Source organism: Ictidomys tridecemlineatus, chromosome 4 (assembly GCF_052094955.1).
Source record: "Ictidomys tridecemlineatus isolate mIctTri1 chromosome 4, mIctTri1.hap1, whole genome shotgun sequence".
NCBI lineage: Eukaryota > Metazoa > Chordata > Mammalia > Rodentia > Sciuridae > Ictidomys > Ictidomys tridecemlineatus.
This window is the reverse complement of record NC_135480.1, coordinates 131,340,787-131,362,848: the sequence shown is the minus strand read 5'-3', so window position 1 is coordinate 131,362,848 and position 22,062 is coordinate 131,340,787. Positions and strand designations below refer to the sequence as shown.

At 40.6% G+C, this 22,062-nt stretch overlaps 1 protein-coding gene across 11 annotated transcripts in view; it reads right to left on the bottom strand.

Annotated features, from left to right (window-relative positions):
* The window catches only part of LOC101970276 (TLE family member 1, transcriptional corepressor), a 91,166-nt gene that overhangs the window by 41,038 nt on the left and 28,066 nt on the right, over positions 1–22,062 (bottom strand). For 3 of the 11 annotated variants that reach the window (XM_078047433.1, XM_021733131.2, XM_005335132.3), the window contains exons 5-8: positions 19,547–19,609; positions 17,824–17,928; positions 4,410–4,614; positions 3,656–3,672 (exon numbers count right to left, since the gene is read on the bottom strand). In XM_078047433.1, the coding sequence (XP_077903559.1) occupies positions 3,656–3,672; positions 4,410–4,614; positions 17,824–17,928; positions 19,547–19,609 (390 nt within the window). Of the gene's footprint in view, positions 1–3,655; positions 3,673–3,776; positions 4,615–17,823; positions 17,929–19,546; positions 19,610–22,062 lie in introns of those variants that run through there. The other 8 variants (XM_021733132.2, XM_078047432.1, XM_021733134.2 and 5 more) reach the window with 5 other exon arrangements.

The following is a 22,062-nucleotide window of genomic DNA, read 5'->3' as shown; positions in this document are numbered from 1 at the left end:
TCAAGGTCTTTTTAAAATACACATTACTGTATTCATTAAAAGCCACAACTCTTTGTTGATTCTGTAGTTCCAAGTCTTTTAAGCATATGTATTTACATGACATTTCATTCAGCCAACATCTAATGCTCTTTATCTTTAAATTAATTGGAACATGTAAAGTTTTTTATTACTATCATATACTGCTGAAGAAATAACAGCCTTTCTTAAGGTCATTGCATGTATCTTTGCTCAGCAGCTGCTCTCTCATAAGGAAACTTATACATTAAAAAAAAAAAAGGAAGAAAGAAAGAGGTTCAAAGAATTAAAAAAGAGTCAAATTTAAAACCAAGCACAAAAACACAGAACATCCCTAAAAAATTATTGGCTTCATCATGTCCCCTGCTCAGAAACAGGAACTTAAGTGTTCATATTTTCACTGTTATTACTTTCATTTTCCAGGTTTTACATCAAAACAGATTGCTTATATTAAGGCTCATTTGTTTTCCTACCATAAAAGCTTAAACAAGTAAACTGAATAATCCTCTCTCTTTCTCTCTCTCACACACACACACACACACACTAACACACACACACAATCTACCAACCCATTTTAGGCTCACAGCTAAAAATCCAAATATATCTGCAATTCCATCTAGATTCACCTAAGTCTCTGAATTTTGGGGGCACTTGATTTAAGTATGTTCAACACAGAAGAACAGAAAAAGGTAATAATAAGTCTTAGTCTCATTGAGGGCTGAGGTTCTCAGAGTTTGGACCAAGGACCCATGAGTGTTCCAGAGACCCTTGATCTCTATGATGGCAGATTTCCTTCCCAAACAACAAAAAATAATTGTATCATAACAAATCAAATACAGAAGCTGATCAGAAACTAGCTAACCTCTTTTAAGCCAGGCACTAAAGAAGTTTGCAAACATGTAAAAGAATGCCAATTCACCCTAATAAAAATCTGTTTTGGAAAATGGGGTTTCTCATTAATGATACTTTTACTACAGTGATTTAAATTTTTTCATCCAATTCAATAAAAATCAAGAAAAACAAGTTCTTAGGTGTCCTCAATTTTAATTTGAAGGGAGAAACAAACATCTGAGACCACAAGTTTTGAAAAAGATTGCTCCAGAGGACCTTTACCTCTGTTGGCTTTAAAAAAAAAAAAGAGGCAGCAGTGCAATCAATTGACTTCTCTGCCAAGTGAAATTAGACTTCATATTTCAAACCACTTTATTAAATAAGTGAGTTCCCATTTTTATATATATTTTATGTATATTTTTATATTTTAGGGCCTAATAGTACACACATCACATTATCCACCGCTTCTTGTACTCAATTTTATACCAAGTTTGAAGAGCTCTTTAATTTTATATAACTGTAATGCAAAATCCCCCTTATGGGGATAGTGAACAATTTAACTCCTCTCTACAGACTGAATGAAATGTTTCAGTTAAAGTTAGTGCAGTCTTCCCATTTCATATCACCACCACCATTCTGCAGTAATTAGGCCGAGAACACAGGTACACATACTATTCTGAAAACATTCATTGAAATGACCCCTAAAACTCGTTACAAATTTGATATGAAAAAATATACAAGTCAATAACACGTAAGTCACCACTTCATTTACATTACTGCACAGATCAGCTTATGCAATGACCCACTCCATTTTGACTGGAGAGTTGATTGACTACTAACTTGAATATGTGCACTTTAAAAACAATAAAGTCCCCTGAAATTCAAGAACTTATATGTATTTCTTTTAAGGACACACTAATCAACCTCCTTCCCCCAATAAATAAGGTTTTTCAGCCAATAAATAAGATTACTGGACAATGAAATATAGACACATGCAGAGGTGTGAGGAACACCTGTACCAGCCTCAGTGTGCAAACCTCAGAGTTCACGGCCCCAGCATTTCAGTTCATGCCCCCACAAGGCATGCTGCATCTCTCCCACAACTGTGATGCCAATGTTACACAACTTCTGCTGAAAGTTTCTATTCTTCTGTTTTTCTGTATTTTTGTCATCTCTCCTCGGTTTTCTGAAAAAGGTATTGTGCTACGTGCCTACATACCTCTTCAACTGCAGACCCATCCCACAGTGCCTTACATGTAGTGTAAGTCAATATAGTCATTTGAGGTCTAAAAGTAATAATGAGGGGGGAAGTTGGATAAGAAGTAAGTCCCAGAGCTAAAAAATAAGTCCAAACCCCCCCCCCCCAATGGTAAAAACATGCAGCATGGGCTTTTCCAACAAAACTTCTTCTGCCATGTGCTTTCTGGTCCAGGGTTAGGTTTGATATGATACTCTACCAAATGAACCTGGCAGAAAATAATGATGAGCTATAGGAATACCGAGACGGCAAAACATATAAAGGTCACCTCCATCAATCAAAGCAAGTTTACTTCAATGTGTACTTTGTGTGTTGGGTATTTTATTTCCTAGCTATAACATATTGTCCCTCCCTTTCCACTCCCAATGTTCTCCAGAGAAAACTTGTAGTATGAAAATTTTAAAAACTAGCGACCTCTGCCTTTAACAATGCCCCTCCTCTAAACATATCCTAATACATGAAGCACACAAAGATCTGTCTCAAAGACAATTTTAAAAGCAACTATTTTTCTAGACAGAGGAGGGAGAGGGGGAAATAAAAACATTATCAAACTGAAAAAAATTATGTCTTCCGCCCAAACTCCTAACAAAAAAGTACCAGAACAGGGCCGGGAGATACAGCTCGATAATAAAGCACTTGCTTGGCATGTTAAGGGCCCTGGATTCCATCCTCAGCATGAGAAGAAAAAGTATCAGAATAATTCCAAAATTCAGTATCACATTTTTTACGGTCTTAAAAATGGTTAAAATAGTGTTATGTTCAGAAAGAAGGGGAAAGAGGCAAAAACTGTAGCAATCCTACGTGAAGAGGGTAAAGTTTTCTTTCATTATTCGCTCCATGATATTTGAGAGATGCATTTGCAACACAAGTCTACCCACAGCTAACTAGCAGATGCATGTATGCTCCAAATGTGCATCATATAAAATGGGTACTATTTAGTCTGGTGAAAAGATGAGCTCTGTAAGCACATAGCCCTGCCCACTGAATTTCCTTGTTTGTAAGCATTTGCTCAGATGCTTAGATATCTAAAATAAAATGGAAATTCAAGTTTGTACTCCAAGAACAATTATACAAAGAAAACTAGATATGGAAACCTAGCAACTAAGATGCGTTTGCAGAGGATAATGAATGGTTTAAGTAGAAGCAACACATCACTAACTTACTTCACATATGGATGGTGACTTCTTGTCTGTAAAGGTGATTTAAGATAAAAATGAATATTCTTAAACTACATGAAACCAGGTCTCAGAATGCAATGATAAGCCTATTTTTAAAGTGGGTCCTGGATACATACAGATCAAAGTGTATTTCCAGGTAAGCAATTACGGCAAACAGCTTCACCTCCAAATCATGCCCCTCTCGTCTAACACAAATTTTGTTTAAAAAAAAGGACAAGAGGGGAAATACTCATACAAGACAAATACTTTTAATTAGAAGCAAAAGAAAAACCCAGGACACTGAGAGATGGGGAGTGTGGGCCTGATTGCACTGAGTTCGCAGAGGGCAGGTGTTGGGGCTGTGTTCGTGTGCAGCAGGCGCTGGGGTACTTACTGTGCCCGGCTCTCTGTCTGCTCCCGAGGTTACCAAGAAACGCACAGACATGCCCGTTCAGACACAGAGGCAAGAACAGAAATAAAAAAAAGGGGGGAATAATTAGAACACAAGCCCCAAACAGTTTTAAAAATGGCTTTTATTTATATAAGTCATTGCACATTCCTAATACAGTGATTTCCTGAAAATTACAGTATTTTGTAAACATAAGATTTACAGTTTAACCATTCACAAAGCCTATTTTTTTAATTTCTTGACAGAATAAATTACTTTTCTTCAAAAAATTAGTCAAGTGCAATTTTGCCCAATATTTAATGCATACTAGAATTAAAGCCTATGAAACTAAGTAGTAACAGATGCAATTATCAAACCTTTCATTTGAACACATTCACTTTCAAATTTAACTTCTTATTTCGCCCCATTTAACAACATTACTTTCTTTGAAAATTACCCAATTAAGCAGTTAACAGTTTTCCATAATATGGTACAGGCCACTGGCATTAACTAGGCAGTTGCCAAGATGTCAAGATGCCTGCAAATCTAGTGAGATTGAGAAATCTACGATGCCCACGGCAAACCCTGCAAACTTCCAGGGTGAATTGAATTGTGTGTCAGTGAAAGCTTTGCGACAGTTCCTCTTATCTCATTGTTTGCTCTCTGTATAGGTTGGGGCTTTCGTTAGCGATGCACGCAACTTTGCAGCACTGTCTGAGTATGAGGTCAAAGTCCTAATCCGGTTTGCCCGGCCTCTCACCTCTGTGGTGCTCTGCATCATGGTGCTTCTTGTCATCTTTTATTGCCAAGTGAGACTGCCCACTCAGAGCACTAGACAGCGCGAGAAGGCTGGCACTGCCCCCGAGGGGCGGGATGCCAGGAGGCTGCAGTCCTGAAGGGTGAGGCGTTAGGGGTACCGGGGGTCCGTGGCCATGAGAAAGATGCTGAGCTTGCAACTGCTGCTGCTGTTCGCGGTGGTGAGAAGAGGATGGGGGAACAGGAGGAGGACGTGGTGGTGGTGGGGATGAAGCACACCCAGAGGGGAGAAACACAAGAGAGGATGCAAGAAACAGACAGGACGTTGGACACACACACACACAGAAGGGACCGAGACAGGGAAGAAAGGGGGTAAAATGAGATTAGTACTTTCAATTCATCAAAAGCTTTCACCCTTGCAATAACTTCTCCCCACCATCCCCAAAATCAAACCCTCCGATCTACACTGTCACTTCCTGGCATAACTCATGCCCTGGGAGTAGAGATGCTTATTATAAAGCAAGTCTGGCTAAGTCAGTAAGTACTTAAACACAAGTTTCATCTCTAAGCGCCTCCAGGGACAAAATCTAGTGTGTCACTGAGTGTAAGATGCTGCAGATTTTAAGACTCCTCTTGATTTCAGAGCAGTGGAGTTGGGGGTGGTAATGTTCAACCGACAGTTCAACAACCACACCCTGACTAGTCCCAGTGACCTGTACCCTAACACAAGCTATGATGAGACAAAATCAAATGTTACCTTCAATGAACAGAACCCCGAAAAAAAAAAAACCAAAGTAGTGTCTGGCTCTCTCTCCAGCACCACTCAGGCTTATGTGTCCCTGTGTCACCAAGTCCTCCCTGAACTGTGAGAAAGCACGATGTTCCCATTTCTCAGAAGGAACCCAGGCTCAAAGGCACTACTGAGGTTCTCCCCTCGCCCAGGCAGCAAAGGATTGCAGTCATTTCCGAAGCCCCATAGAGCTGCACACCCTCTCATACCGTTCCTCGGGGGTGGGGGTCAGGGGTCGTGACAGCTAAAAGAAACCTTAGAGATACAGCTTTGCTTACGGGCCCTTTCTCCCAAGCCCCCTACCTCAACCCCACTCTTCCTATAACAGACAAAAACACTGACACTGGGACCCAGAGAGGATAAGAAGTTTGACAAGGAAAACACGTCTCACTGACCCGTGTGGGACTCCAGCCAGGGAGACCCGGGGCCCCCTCCCACGGAAGCACTGGGCCTCTGTCGCATCACCCACTCCAAAGGTCATAAATCTGTTCACATTATACAGAACCGCTTCTCTCATATATTATACTTAAAAGCATGTTGTACAAAATGAGAAAGTATCCAAGAAATGGCCCCTGCATCATAAATCTGGACACATTTCAGCTGTCCAACATAAAACGCGTTTTTGATGAGACAGTAAAAACGATTAAAGCTCAATTTCTAAGGTGTAATGTTAGAAAATTCTTAAGATTCTGATTTGTGCTCACTTCCCTGGGACTCAATTACTCGTTTTATTTATCATCCCTTTGCACGTGCTGAATATATTAAATCTTCATGCCAGATCTACAGTCACTTCCACCCAGACCACAGATTTTTAGTTGAGTCCCAAACATGCTTCCCACCCAAGAATAAATCACCATCTTCAAATCAGAAAGCAGTAGCTGCTGCAATTGTACAGTAAATGTTCAACCACTCCTATAACCTTTAAAAGAAATTTCTGTGCACACTGTACATACAGGGGGGTTGAACTCGGGGGCAGCTTCACTCCTGAGCAACACAATCCCAACTCTTTTTATTTTTTGAGATTCAGTCTGGCTAAGTTGCTGAGGCTGACCTCCAACTTGCAATCCTCCTGCCTCAGCCTCCTGAGTTGCTGGGATTATAGGGCCTGCACCACCAAGGTGGATGTAAAAAAAAAAAAAATCTTTAAGAGTGTAACATCTTTAAACTTCCATCCCTTTTTTAGAGAGCCTCACTGAAATTAGAGGGAGAATGGAAAAGGGGTGGGGAGTGACCTTAACAGCATTCCTGAAAAGCATTTAAAAACTATTCATTCACCATCTGAGATCATAATAACAATTTCTTTATGTGTAAAATCACCTTCCTGTCATCCCAAAGACACTAAGTCTTGCTCTGTCACTTTCTAAGGGCTGGGCAGCAGTGAGACATAAAACTGAAGAAGCTGGCAGCGGCATCACGGTCCACTAGGCATGCTCATTAGCACTTAATTAGGAACTAGACACCTGCCATAAGAAATGTGCTCAGAGAAGGATGAGGAGCAGGTCTGCCCTACCAGCAATTACTATCATTACTTGGAGAGTAAGAGCTATGTCCGGCTTCTGGGGGGGAAGGCAATGATGCATACACAAGCAAGTGCAGCGGGGTAATTAAGCACGGCACTGATTAAAAGAAGATGAGAGAGGCCAAGCAGAGGGGAAGGGATGTAACTACAGGGTGGAAGACAGCATTCTATCCCCTCTCTGCATCCCCACTCCCCAAAATATCCAGAATGGAGCCACTAGAAGGGCCCCTTTGGAGGTGGGATCAAACGTACCAGATTTGTATCTGGAAACACAAGACGGAAGTAGAGACTTCACCCCCAAAGTCCAGGTTAGCCTCCAGAAATATAAATAGGAAAGCAGACCCTGACATATTACTGAAAAGAAGGACTAGCTTATGTAACAACAGGGCTTTGTCACAGCTGTGAAGTAACCTGTGTAGATCTATGCTTTAAACCCAACAGATAAGCTGATAACCAGCAACAGGGACATTCAACAGCATACCTGGCCACAGAGAACTCCCGTGTCTACCCTACTCTGGCTTTCCAGGCCCCCTGAAGAAAATAGCTGTCTATCACTAGAGGAAATGGGTATTGGGTTCTTTCATCCTGAGCTCAGCCATCTCGAATGCTGCTGCTGCTGCTGTGTCCCCCACCTCCCAACTTCATGAAGAAAAGGAAAAATCTTATCAAACTAGAAACAGTAAGTAGCAACCAGACGGGTCCCCACTGTGGAAGATGCTGTGGTTCCAGGAGATGGGGATCTACCGCCTCACATTCTATCTCTTGATCCTGCTTGGCAGTGCTCCTGGATAACTATAATATATCCACGTTCATTATCCAGCCTGAGCTCAGAACAATCTTAAGGCAGGAAGCATAAGTACTGGACTCCCATTTTCCCAGATGAGACTCATTCACAGCAGTCTAGCCAGGAAGCTCTGAGCCAGTGGGAGGACTTGCAAATTTCGGTTTTGTAGAACATGCTCTAAAGAGCATTTCTCCTGTAACTCCAGCAACCCAGTCCTGGTGCCAGCACAAGAAGAGGGCAGTTTCCACTGGATCCTTCACCCTTCGCTCCATGCCCAGCCTGTGAGATGCTCTCCAAAGCACCCAGTCCCATGCACCCAGGGACAGATCCACCACCACTATCCAGCCTTAACAGCCGTGACCAATGGAAGTTTGTTCATAGATTTCACGAGCACGACCTCTTTCATTTCACTTCTCAATGCCTGTCCCTACCTCTGCAAAAAAGGAGGACATCATTTGCTTCTGCTCTCTTACAAGGAAATTTTCAAGTAACAATCAAGCTTTCAGACATAGTTCTGGGTTCTTTCCAGAAGTAGATACTTTATAAGTAAAAAGTATTTTTTCATTTAAAATTAAACTAAATGAATATAGAGAGCCCATATTTAATGAGTAAAATGGTTAACTCCAAAAGGGCAGCCCACACCATCCATGCAACATGGCTCCCCAAGACGATATGATACTCACCACCCTCACCAAAAGGAGAAAGGATGAATGCCAGTTAAAGGATATATTTTAGGGCAAAAGTGATACTGGCATTGCTCTATAGCCAAAAACCCAATGGCTCCCACAATCAGGGGGATTTACATACATATGTCCTCTGTGGACTAAAATCTGCTTCCACCATTTGGAAAACTGCAAGATGTTTTACAAAACGACAGCAAGGCAGATTCAACCTTCTATGTGGTCACTAATTTATAAAGATCAGGAAATTATTTTTAAAGTTAACGCTTGCAAGAAACACAAGCAAAATAATTTATATAGCTACTAGTAAAGATGTTTCTGAACGAGACATTGTGGTACATGCCTGGCACCCAAAGAAACTGGAAAGCTGAGACAGAAGATCCAAACTCAAGGCCAGCTTTAACAATTTAGTGAGGTGCTGTCTCAAAAACTAAGACTCAGGAGGCTAAGATAGGAGGACTACAAGTTCAAGACCAGCCTCAGACACTTAGCTAGTCACTAAGCAAACTTAGTGAGACCCTGTCTTAAAATTTAAAAAAAAATTTTATTTTTAAAGGCTGGGGATGTAGCCCAGTGGTTAAGTGCCCCTGGGTTCAATACTTGGTACATAAATATAAAAATAAAAATAACTGGGGATGTGACTCCTAACACTGTCTAGATATTGATGGTTGTCACATGGGGGCGGGTGTTAATGACATCTAGCAGACAGAGGCCAAGGACGCTGCTGAACATCCTACATGCACAGGACCGTGCTCCACTACAGAGAACTTTTGCCCTCAAATCATCAACAGTCTGAGGTTGAGAAATGACAATCAAGACCTAAGCTGGAATCCTGTCCCATTACATTTGTCTTTGTTTCGTTTTGCACTGCTTGGATCTGAACCCAGGGCCCTGTACATGCTGGGCAGGCACCCTACCACCGAGCTACATCCCCAGCCCTGTCACATTACATTTGAATTCATGTTCTTATATGGCAAATGACTAACAAACTGCTGTTTAAGAAATAAAAATACTTTTCAACATTCAAGCTTTGACTGTCCCTTCATCACCATCTGAGGCCCCTGTCGCAACTCAAAAAAATGAACATCTGCTTTCCAGAGATCCCACTAACAATTTCAAAATTAAAAACCACCACCACCAACAACAAACACCCTCGTATATTTTATGAAACAATCTGGGAAAGAGCTACGCTGAGAACTTTTCACCTAGTATTCTGATGCCTCAAAGGAAATTATGGAAAGGTTTAGGCTTGAGGATAAGGAGATACACGCACTTGCTCTAACTGAAACAATCTGAATATGCAGAGAATGAGACAAGAAAAACAAACACCAAACCCAGAGTTAATGATACCGAAAACCCACAAGGAATAAAGTAACCTCATCCATGTCAAACAACAGCCACGCATTTAGAATTTTAATTCACATTTTACTTAGTGCAGCTTGGGTCAATTATGTTCCTATAATGAAATTGACTTTGCTGTTTACATTCAGAGCTGTAATGTAATGGTGTAGCGGTTTCCACATTTTGGCTTCTAAAACACAGGTGTAACACACACATGGCTTATCGCCACAGAATTGCCAATACAACTGAAGAGGACACTGGGTCCTTCCCAAAGGTGGCCAACACCCACCTTTTCCTCTCGGATGCTCGGCTGCATACCACTGACCAGGGAATCAACTTGAGTTTCTGAAATGTAACCCACTTATAACCCTAGGAAAAACTAGGTCACAAAAATCACAAACTTGACCCAATCAGACCTAAAACCATGCCCTGAAGTGGCATCTTGAATGCTAAGAGTGACAGTAAGTGGCATTTATAGCACTTGGTATGTAAACTCTTTTAAAAAGGGGACAGAAATGTGAAAAGCAGCATTTGTTGACAGCTCTCTCCAAATCATTCTTCCCACGATTTCTGCTATTTCCTTATTCCTTTACACACTCGGTTCTTATTGTGGGAGAACTGTAGAAAAAAGAAAATCAGTAAACAAGTGGGGAAGGGCAGCAGTAATATCAAGGACACTGCAGGAGCTGCCTGCAAACCTCCCATTATGTGAATGGCCTCTCTGGTGAAGAGGAGGAAAGAGGGGCAAGGATGATAAAAAGGTAGAAAGTGCTTACTTTTGCCAAGAATTTGAAGCCACTTGAAGACAAAAAAAAAAAAGGTTACCGTGCACTGAAAGGTCCCATCTCAATGCAGGAGTCCCCAGAAATTGACACCAGCACTATCTAAGGGAGAAAGGCTTTGCAAACCATGCACCTGAACAATAGAAAAACAAACAGCAGCAGCAGCAAACAACAAAATAAAACCCACCCAATAATAACCCACTGAAAAACTGGACAGGTCTGGGGATGTAGCTCAGTCAAGGAGGAGCAATTGCCTACCATGTGCAAGGTGCTGGGTTTCATCCCCAACATGGCCTACCTCCCAGAAAAGGTCAAGGACCTAAATAGGCATTTCTCATAAGACATAAATATGATCAACAGGTATAATTTTTTTTAAAAAATGCTCACTATCACTAGTCACCAGGGAAATGCAAATCAAAATCCCAATAAGATAGGCCTCACACCTCTTTGGACAGCTATTATTAAAAAGAAAAGAGCTAAATATTGTTAAGGGTATGAAGAAAAGGGAACTTTTCTACACTGTCACTAGGAAGGAAACTGGTTAAGCCATTATGGAAAACAATTTGGAGGTTCCACAAAACATCAAAAACAGAACTATATGATACAGCAATCCCATTTCTGGGTACACGTCCAAAGGAAATATCTGCACTCCCATGTTGATGCAGCTTTATTCACAATACCCAAGAAATGGAAAGAACCCAAAAATTCACCATGAAATGAACTGATAAGGAAAACGTGATACATATGCACAATGAAATTATATTCAGCCTATAAAAAGCAGGAAATAAGCCAGGCTCAGTGGCAAAAGCCTGAAATACCTACAACTCTGGAGGCTTGCAAATTCAAGGCCAGCCTGGGCAACTTAGCAAGACCCTGCTCTCTAAATAAAATTAACAGGGCTGGTGATGTAGTTCAATGGAAGAGCGCCCCAAGGTTCAACCCCCTAGTACCAAGGGTGGGGGGGTGGGTGTGGTTAGGAAATAATATCATTTGTGACCACATAGATGAAGCTGGAAGACATTATGCTAAGTGAAATACGGAGGATTCCGAAAGACAAATACCCTATCTCACATATAAGTAGAATTTCGCACAAAGTACAAGGGTGTTGTAGTTGCCAGGGGTTGGAGGAAGTGACAAAGCACTGGTCAAAGGGTACAAATTTTCAGTTTATGCAAGATAAGTTCTGGAGATCTAAAGTATAGCATGGGGACTACAATTAATAACACTGTATTGTGCACTTGAAATTTGCCTAACAGGGTAGATCTTAACTATTCTCATTACACACCCACACGCACCCAGTAACTGTGAAGTAAAGTGATGTGAGGACATGTTATCTAACTTGATCATGGTGATGATTTCACAATGTATACATACATCAAAACATCAAGTAACACCAGAAGCAAAATTGATTCCATGTAAGCAGGCGTGTACCAAAACAAAGAGCCTGAACCTTAACAATCTGAACTCATCTTTACTCTTACTGTCTTTCACAGGCTAACTCATTCCTTATGACCACGCCCTTGCTCATCCCACCTCCCCTGCATGACCCTAATGATCATGGAAAACATCAGAGCCCCAGGACTTAAAGGCCTAAATTAAAGTTAAGTTTTAAAAACCCATGATTAGGTGGATCTGCTTCAAAAACCTTATAGGCTTCAGATGAAAACATGTTCAACATCATTAGCCATCAAGGAAATGCAAATTAAAACCACAAGGAAATACCAGTTCATACCCAACTAGATGACTACAATCAAAAAGATGGACAAGAGGTGCTGGAAAAGATATAGAGAAACTAAAATTCTCATACACTGCTGTAGAGATGTAAAGTGGTGCATCCACTATGGAAAACAGGCTCAGAAAGTTAATATAAGTGATCAGTCAGGTGTGGAGATGTGCATCTATAGCCCCAGTTACTGGGAGGCTGAGAGGCAAGAGGATCACCTGAGCCTAAGAGTTTAGAGACCACTCGGAGCAAAAGAGAAGACACCATTTAAAAAAAAAAAAAAAAAAAAAAGATGAATACAAGCCCAGTGTAACCCTACATCATGTACAACCACGAGAATGGGAAGTTATGCCCACAAACTTATGAATGGGTAAACAAATGTGGTATACTGACACAATGAAATATGATCACCCATCCAATAAAAAAGAGGACTTGAGTACTAGTGCATTCCAGAATTTGGAAAACTTTAAAAACCTTATGCCATTAAGCTAAGTAAAAGGAGCCTCACTCAAAAGGCAACATAGAAATATGATTTCATGAAATGATCAGAATAGGTAAATCCAGTGATAGAAAGGAGACTGGTGACTGCCAAGGGTTAGAGGAGGGGACATGGGATTTCTTTTGAGTATAATAAAAATATTCAAGAATTTTTATAACACAATAAAAATGGTGATGGTTACACAAATTTGTAAATATACTACAAACCACTAAAGTGTGTTAAGAGAGAGGATTTGATAGTATGTAATTACATCTCAATAACAAACACACAGAGACATAATTCCTAAAATAGGTCTTCAGCTTCTACTCTAGAGCATTCTTCTCTTTCTGAATAAAGAGGGAAAAATTTTTTGGGCTGGGGATGTGGCTCAAGCGGTAGCGCGCTCGCCTGGTATGCGTGCGACCCGGGTTCGATCCTCAGCACCACATACCAACAAAGATGTTGTGTCCGCCGAGAACTGAAAAATAAATATTAAAAATTCTCTCTCTCTCTCTCTCTCCTCTCTCACTCTCTCTTTAAAAAAAAAAAAAAAAAGAGGGAAAAATTTTAAAATGCCTTTTCCAAAGACATCAAGTAAAATCACATGAAAATATGTGGAGAAATATTAATAGAAAAGTTGCTGAAGCCTTGTTTTTAACTATGACTACACAGAAAAATCCAGATGCCGAGGCCAAGACCTGCATTTGTCAAAGATACCCAGTGGTATTCTGAATTAAAAAATTTAAAAATTAACCAAAGGAGACAAAGGCATAAAAAAGACTTCCTTGCAATGCTGCTCCTTCCCTTTGTAAATTTAATGAAAGGACTAGGCCGTTGGAATGCAAGTGGAGGGTATGTCACTAAACCTAAATTGGTGGAGCTAGAAGATCCCCGTTTGTTGTAGCTATATAGTCTTCTCTTGGTAACAGGATATGCAGCTTTATTCTCCTCGGGTGAATTTGTTTTACAAAGAAATTTACAGCTGGGTTACTGATGGGCTTTCCAGGGATTAGCTACATACTCATAAGAATAAGAGGCTAACCTCACCCTCTTAAACTTCACACACTACAATCCTATAGACAGCTGACAGCTACAGCCAAAGGAGGAAAAAAAAAATCCAACATTTTGCTAATCCTTAAACCAATCATCTCATGCAACAGTGGAGAGCCCTTCCAGTCTACAACTCAATCTCCTAGGGAGACAAAGTCACCTCCTGTGAACACACCATGAGTCTGTATTTGGGGCCATCCCCTCCACAAACACACAGATATCACCTAATACCCTCCACTATTTTTATTTCATACTAAGTTGCTTGAAAGCAGAGTGTTATAAATTTTGTCTATGAAGTGGAAATATACAAAAGCACTGCTATAGGAAATTTTTTCACATTTTCTTATACCTAACAATCAGCACAACTAGAAATCTGGTATTTTGTGGATAGAAGGACAATCTCCACTGGTCATCTGTCCACTTCTTCTTTATTTCTCCTTCCAACTCTGTTACAACGGTGCTTGTAACTCTGGGTCAACAAAGGCACTGCCCTCCATCTTTATGTTGTGTGAGGAAGCTAAGAATGTCTTGAGCCACAATTTTGCCTTCAACTCTGTCTCCATCTGTTCTTAAAGCAACTTTTTCCTCTTGGTTTGGAACTTTTAAGTTTGTTCATCAAAAGCTAAATGGCAGAGCTTTTTCACTGCTGTGTCCTTATTAAAAGGCACTCAAGCACAACAGCTTAATGGCAGGAGCAGAGCATCTGGCTGGTCTAATCTCAAATACCCACTTCCATGAAACCACTAGAAAAGGCAAAGGAGGAGGTGACCTGCTGCTCAGAGCAATCACCCCCACAAGGGCTTGGCCAACTGGACCCTAGATCTGTTACAGACACTTAGAGAAACCACAGATAAACTGCAATTCAGAGAGTTGAGACCAAAAGGTGGGTGTGAGGATGTAAGGGCTGCCACCAAGTTCTTATTCCCACAAAAGCCACGGAAGTGAATGTATTAACCCACCTACACATGGGGACCCTGACATAGGTTAACTGCACAAGGTCACAAAAGCAGTAAGTCACATAGTCAAGTGTCCTGCCCAAGTCCCTCTGATCCTGGACCATGCTTTTTATCAATGCAATACATGTAAACGATGTTATATGTATTACCATAAACACCATGAAGTTGGGCAACAGGTGGCTAGAAATAAACAACCATGCAATTGTTCTCTTTAAAAAATAAAATCACACCAGGCATGGTGGTGTACCCTTGTAATCTCAGCTACCAGGGAGGCTGAGGACAGAAAGATCACAAGTTAGAGACTAGCCCCAGAAAGTGTGCATGATCCTGTCTCAAAAAATAAAAAGAGGGCTGAGGATAGCTCAATGGTCAACAATCCCTGAGTCCAATCCCCAGTACTGAAAACAAAAACACTAACAAAAATAGTAGTTTCACCAAATATCAACTAAAAAGCTTATCATTCTTAAATATCGGTACTGTATGCAAATAGAAGGCAGGTGGAAAAGAATTAAAACTCAGTATTCTCTGTTAGTCAGGAAAAGTATTAAGATTTTTGTTCTGTGCAAAATGGGCAGCATTCATTTACTCAACAAGGACTGGAGGCCAAAAAAGAGTTATGACCTGTCTCTTTTCTCTGAAGAGAACCCACAGGACAAGAACAGACTGAGCTCACCTAGGAGCCCCGAGTCCTTCAGAACATTTAACTTTTTCCAGGTTTGCTGAAGAGAAATATCTTGAACCCTGTCAAGCAAGCAGTAAGCTCCTTGATTGTACCTTAAAGGGAATGAGAATGTTTCGGCTCATTTGCATTTTAAAGGGTACTCTTTCATGATCTTTCACACTTGTAATAGATGTCTAAACGTTAAATTACTATTTCTTTTCTTAGCCTGAAAGTCGATGCAGACTGAGAGCATGGCCTCTCCCATTGTTCTTTACCCTAAGTCGGTCCCTGAACAATACTGACAGCTGCTATCAAACTAGGCTGCATTGACTCTGCGTGCAGCTGCTGCTTGTAGGAACAGACAGTCTCCCGGTACCTCCTCCCCTCTGGGGAGACAGGTTGACACACTGCATGTTCAATGAAGGGGTACAAAGGTCCACTGAATTGTCAACCCAATTTTATGCTACTTCGATTTTCCAGGATGCACACAATTCCTTTCAAGCAAAAATCAAGCATATGCCAGAGCATTAAACTTACGGTGTGAGATAATTATTGATCACTGCAAACTTTAAAAGAACCTTCTGACATAAATTAATATACTGATGTAAAAATTTCAATGACAAAAGCTACCCAGGCCAGGATACTGAAGACAAGCAAGGGGCATAAGTCTTGTGTTGGGCTCAATTCACCAATTTGGGTTATTGTTGCTACACTATCAGACCTAATCTGCCTTTATAATCTCAACAACATTTTCCCTGGACCAAAGCCATTCGTAAAATTAGCGATTCATCTGCTCTTCTAAAACGACCTGTTTTTACTCTCTGCTTCAGCTCAAAATGGGTATTACCTATAAACATCTGGTTAATGCAATTTCCTCCCTTCTAAAGTGTAGGTCCAAAGGAGATTCACAGGTCCTGGGCAGTGCTTTTGAGAATTTAAATGTAAGTATTTTACCATTGAAAAATTACATGTGAAAATTTAGAGCCGCTCAGAAAACAAACATGTTCCACAAAGTTGAACTGGGTACTTGAGAACTGCTTTGCATATGTTTTCCTTTAATCAAAACAGGCTTTTCCATCCTCATTCATTTGGGTTAAAAAAAAAATTCTGTGCTCCAGCTACAAGTACAATTCGCTATTAGTCTTTGCTAATCAAACACAGTACATGCAAAAGTACCAGTGAATATTTGATTTGATCTCTAAAATAAAGCAATTCATTACACAAGAAAAGGGTACAGAAGGCAGCAGACAAATGCAGATGTAATTGTGTTTTTTGTTGAATGTGATTAGAGAGCCCACTAAGTAACAGTCAAAAATGTGATACTGAAGGGGAAGAAAGGCAGAGCCTAGATCTGGGGGAAGAGGAGGGAGAATTGTTTATGCAGAGCTAAGCTGTCAAGTGTAATAAAGCAGCTTGAATAAAATTTAAGCTGAAAATCCACTGAAGCTCCCCATTTCAGGGAGGAAAAAGCTATTAAAAGGAAATGAAGGTCACCCTCCCAGTTTATTTCACCTAATTGACTGCCAATAGCTTACCACAGGCAACCCAACTGCAGATCTGCAATTGAGAAACTGATGAAAGGAGAGTTTTCAAGCTGAGGCTCATTCTTTAATCCTCCTTGGCTCTTATGTTTTTTCTCCATCTCCAGTTGGGATGTAATTTTAAGCCCTGATGGATTAACTGGTTCCATTGTTTGTGGCCGTCATTGGACTATGGCACTCTTAGTCATTGGACTATGGCACTCTTAATCCGTACAGCAGCATGTCTAATTATCATTACAAAGTGTCTGAGGGAACTATAAAGACCAGCAGGGCATCTTCTCACAAGCAATTAACATAAATTGATAAATGAGTGATTTGAATCTGCTCAAGGCATTCACATATGAATAAAATCAGAAAGAACCCTCCCCTGTTTCAGCAACTTCTTTCCCCTGGTCTGGAAGGGGGACAGCACATGAGAACCATCCTGGGTCCTGTGGTGGGCAGAGGGATGAACTCATGCAGGGGATGGAACACACAGTTCACCAGGTTCCTTAATGCGGAGCAAATGACTTGTGATTGACAACCAGTCAGCAAGAAGCACTAGCTGAACTCAACAGAGAGCAGGAAACCACTGAAAGGCTAGAGAGCAGTAGGGCAGACAATTAACACTTCTTCCATGGCGAGAGAGCGCTCTTTCATTGGTGTGCCACTTAAAAATTCATGAAAGAGACACAAGAAAGCAAAGGAGCAAACAGTTACACAGGTTAGAATACCCTAGAAAGGAAAAGGCAAAGACAAAGAGAACTCCGTGAAATGGTAATTCAGAGACCTGGCCTGACCCTCACTGCGGTCCAAAGCTGTAAGACAGAAGATAGGAAAGTATTTAAAACTCTTGACTTACAGCTTTTACTCAGCTAATGGAGCAAGGGTGGTTTAAGTGTCATAAGAATGAGCTACCCTTATTTTCCCATGGAAAAGCAGATTTCCCCATTCCAAAACATCTCTCCTATCAGCTTCCCTGTGCTAAGCCCTCTTCCTCTGTGCAGCTCAGCATACTCCACATCCCCTGCTACCCTCCCTTATCAAGCAATTCAACATTAAGCTACCCACAATTATACACAAACACATATTAAGACATCAAACTATTAAGAAATGAAAGCTGGTTATACACACTGTAGGAGGTAGACCTGGTAGGCCACGTACCCCGATGATGGCATTCAACTCTGCCATGGTCACCTGTTTGGCACGTTCGACAGCCTGGGCCACCTGTTGTTGATGCTTTGAAAACAGGGAGAAGAAAACATGTTAGCAATAGCCAAGAACGTCCCTTTACATTCTAATAACAAAAACACAAATGCTGCGTGCTGTGTAAGCTGAATGCAGTTTAAGGGTTTAAACAGGGCACTTCTCCAGCACACAGTATTCCAAAAACACAGGAACAGGAAACTAAGAATGGTGCTTCCTTCTACTTCTCTCTTCCTTCTACTTCTCTCTTCCTTCTACTTGGGACTAGTCAGGGGCAATCTATCACTGACCTACATCCACAGCCCTTTTATTTTGAAGACAGGGTTTTACCATGTTGTCCAGGTTGGCATCAAACTTGCTATCCTCCTGCCTCAGCCTCCCCAGTAGCTGGAATTACAGGCAGGCACCAACACACCCAGCTTTCCCTGAATTTCTAATTTAACTTCTGATGGTAATTTCTGGCTTAGAACAGGACATGAAGAATGGCAACTTAAGGCCTTAGATAACAGAGAGAATGGAATTTAGAAGGCCACCCTGGATCACAGAACAGGTTTACAGTGATGAAAATAGGCAGATGAAGTTTACAGCAATTTTAAAACAACTGTTTCAATACTTGAAATGTAAACATCAAATCTGTGAGCACTTCTCTGATTAATAAATCTTGACCCATCAGCAGATTTTGGAAACTCTAGGAATTCCTTTTGCTCTTTTAGCCTTTTTTTTTTTTACCCTTCCCAGGGGAAACAGAAAGATCCCCCTCAGTTTCAGAGGATGGAAATTCACCCTGCACACTTCCCAACTATACCCCTCCCCCTCAAAAAAAAAAAAAAAAAGCCACAGGTTTGTTTGGGAGGCAAGAGACTAGTATGTAGGCCAAGATCCCTTAAGTCTAAACAACTAGATTCACAAGGCCTACAAATCAGCCTGGAACAGCAGGTGTCCACTAGATCTAACTCCTGAATTCTGACTCCTAGTCCAATAAGCACTTCACCTGTCTCAATATATATTCATCCTGCACACACTGCAAACACATTATGGCATTTATAAGGCGGTATCCAAAAGGAAGGTAAATATTTTCAAAGCAAAACTAAAATACAGTCAACTTCACAGGTTATTCATATAAAGAGATTTCCCTCTCAAAAGAGGAAGGTAAAACCTCAAGAACATTGTATCTGAATAAAATGGCTTGGCTTATCTACGTATATGACTCATTAAGTGGATAGAACGTAAAAAGTAATTTTACTCTATTCTCATCCACTTCCTCCATGGACAGCATTCAGTCAACCAACCTGATATATAGGCACAAAAAAAGGATCTACTTCCATGGTACTCTCTATTTAAACAATAAAAAGGACACCAGAATCATCACTAGCTATCAAGCTTATACTACTCAAAACAAAAGCTTTATGTTGATAAGGCATTTCACAGTTTTCCACAGAAAAAAATTAATTTGGGGTTGAACTATTGTCACCAATTCTACAGTGTGCCCTCAGACGTGTTAGACAGAATAGCAGGGGGTTTACACACTTCAGCTGTAACAGATGTTTTTTCAGGCTTGTTCCTTGTGATAAAATTAACATCTTAAAACTAGCTAATTTGCAAACAGAGAAGCAACATAATTGCACTTTAACAGCTGAACAGTTTTACTTACTTCCTGAGACAGAAATGGGATGACTTGTGCACAAATCGTATTCAATCTCTTGGCGATTTCAGTCTATAAAGACAAAGCCATACAAATATTTAGAATACTTCACAATCAAAAAGTTTCAAAAAGGTGAAACTTCATACCTTCAACACTTGCTTCCTCCTCTATTCTAACACTTAAAGGCTTAAGACTGTTTCCCTAGATTATGTTACCAATATTTATCTTTAGATAACCAATAAGTATCAGTCCCTCGTTACAAAAGTGCAACTGCACACCTTACTGGCTACTTAGGGTAGTTGAATTGAGTCAGAAAATGCATGTGGTTTAAGGCTCTCAGGTTTAAATCTGGAGATTGCAAGCCCCGTAATAGACTTTTCAATGATAGCATACCATAGCACATTTATATATAGTTATAGCAGGTTCATTCAAACTGGTGTTGGAAATCTTATCAAACAAAGGGACCACTGACCTTCCTCCCACGATATCCCAACTTTAGCACAATGAAAAGAGAATTTTAATGCTAGTATCCTTCACTTTTAAAAATTCAAACAAACCAAGAAAACATCACTAAAAACAACTCAGGTCTAGAGTGATTGTCAAGGAATACAGGAGAGTGTTGCCAAAAGGAAAAGGCCAATGGTTCAAGAGAACATAAAAGCATGTGTGCTGAGTGTCTGCCAGGAAAAGTACCTACTCAGCTACACACCCACAGCAGTCCCTCTGCTGCAGGGACAAACCAGTGAGGGAGGGAATGGAGGCTTCCAACCTGGGGCAGGATCTGGTTGCACCACCTCCAGTACCCTACAGCAATGCAAAGGGGCTCTGCTTTCCTCTAACTCTGAAGAACTAGTTCTGCTTTGCCAAAAAAAAAAAAAAAAAGCAACTGTAAAGAGACCTACCATTGACCTTATTTGTTGCAACATTTTCTGTCTGTGCTTACTAAATGCTGCCTCTATTACTGAATTAGAACAATGAAGAGGATCAAGAGAAGAAAATTACAAAGCAAACAGGCCATGCCCTTGAGAAACAGAGAATAGAATTAAGTAAGATAAGGTAGAAACCCGAGAATTTTAAAATCAAGAATATAAAAAAGAGACCCTTTTTGTCTTCTAAGATGAATCCAGTTAACTGATTTTATGGGATGGATGTAGCCCAAATAACCTAGTTCTCACAAGATCACCAATGAGAAAAGGTTATAGATCCTGCCATGGAAGAAAAGTACTTTAAGGGAAAATGGCTGGTATAGAAAGCAAACCTATGACCTTGCTTTAGCCAGTGGGGCAAACAGATATATGCAAAAGTAGTGCAGCTGTACCAGGTGCAAAAACAGAACTGGGTCAGCCACACCCAGTTCATTTGACCACAGCCACCCACTCAAGTTAACTCAAGGTCATGGCTCTCCTCGAAAGCACAGCAGGCTTCCCTTTCCTTTAGAACAAGGTTATGCAAAACACACACACACACACACACACACACACACACACACACACACACACACACGTGCATATAGAGGAGTAGGGATGCTCTTTGTGGACTCCTAGGTTAAGTCTCCACACCCACCTACCACAGATTCCAACAGCATACATTCTGTACTTTCCCCTTCTCAAAAATCCACTTAACATTTTCCAATTTTAAAATTAACAGATGCATTGGAAATGGTGACACATGTCTGTAATCTCAGCTACTGAGAAGGCTAAAGGAAGAGAATGTAAATTAGAGGGCAGTCTCAGTAAAACAGCAAGACTCAATATAGTTTAGGACAGGGGATGTAGCTCAGAGGTACAATATTCTGGGGTTCAACCCCCAAAGTGCCTTTAAAAAAAAAAAAGATATATGCTTGGGCTAAGGAGTGTAGCTCAGTGGTAGAACACTTGCCCAGTATGCATGAGGCACCAGGTTTGGTGATGTTTTGTTTCTTAAGATATATATTCCCTTTGAACACACACCACATGCACACAGATGTATATGAACAAAGAAAAGAAAGTTAAAACAACCCTAAGTCCATCATTCAGAAATATCCTTAAGTAACATTTTGGTGATCCTGGGACATCATCTTTTCAGGCTCTCACTTTACACGCAGAAGCCCCTAGTGAGAATATACTTTTAAGACCAAGGGGTCCCCACTATACCACTGGCTTTCTATAATTTGTTGTCCACTCAAAAAATGGGTCACAGACCCCCTCCCAGTCAATACACACAGGTATGAATGACTACATCATGAACATATTCTACCATATAAGCATACCAAGTTTTAAGCATTCCTGACACCAATGGGTATTTATCTTCATTTATTTTCCACAATTACAAGACTCAATGTCAAATAACTTTCCACAAGATCTCTAAAAGGAGTTTCTGAAAGTGAAAATCTGAGTCAAAGTGTGTACATATTTTAAAATCATAATGCATGCTGCCAAACTGCCCCTCAGGAAGCTGCACCAATGCACATTACTGCCCGTCTACAAAGGTGCTTGCTCTCCCAGTGTCAATATTGGGTTTTCTTGACCTTTTTTTTTTTTTAATCT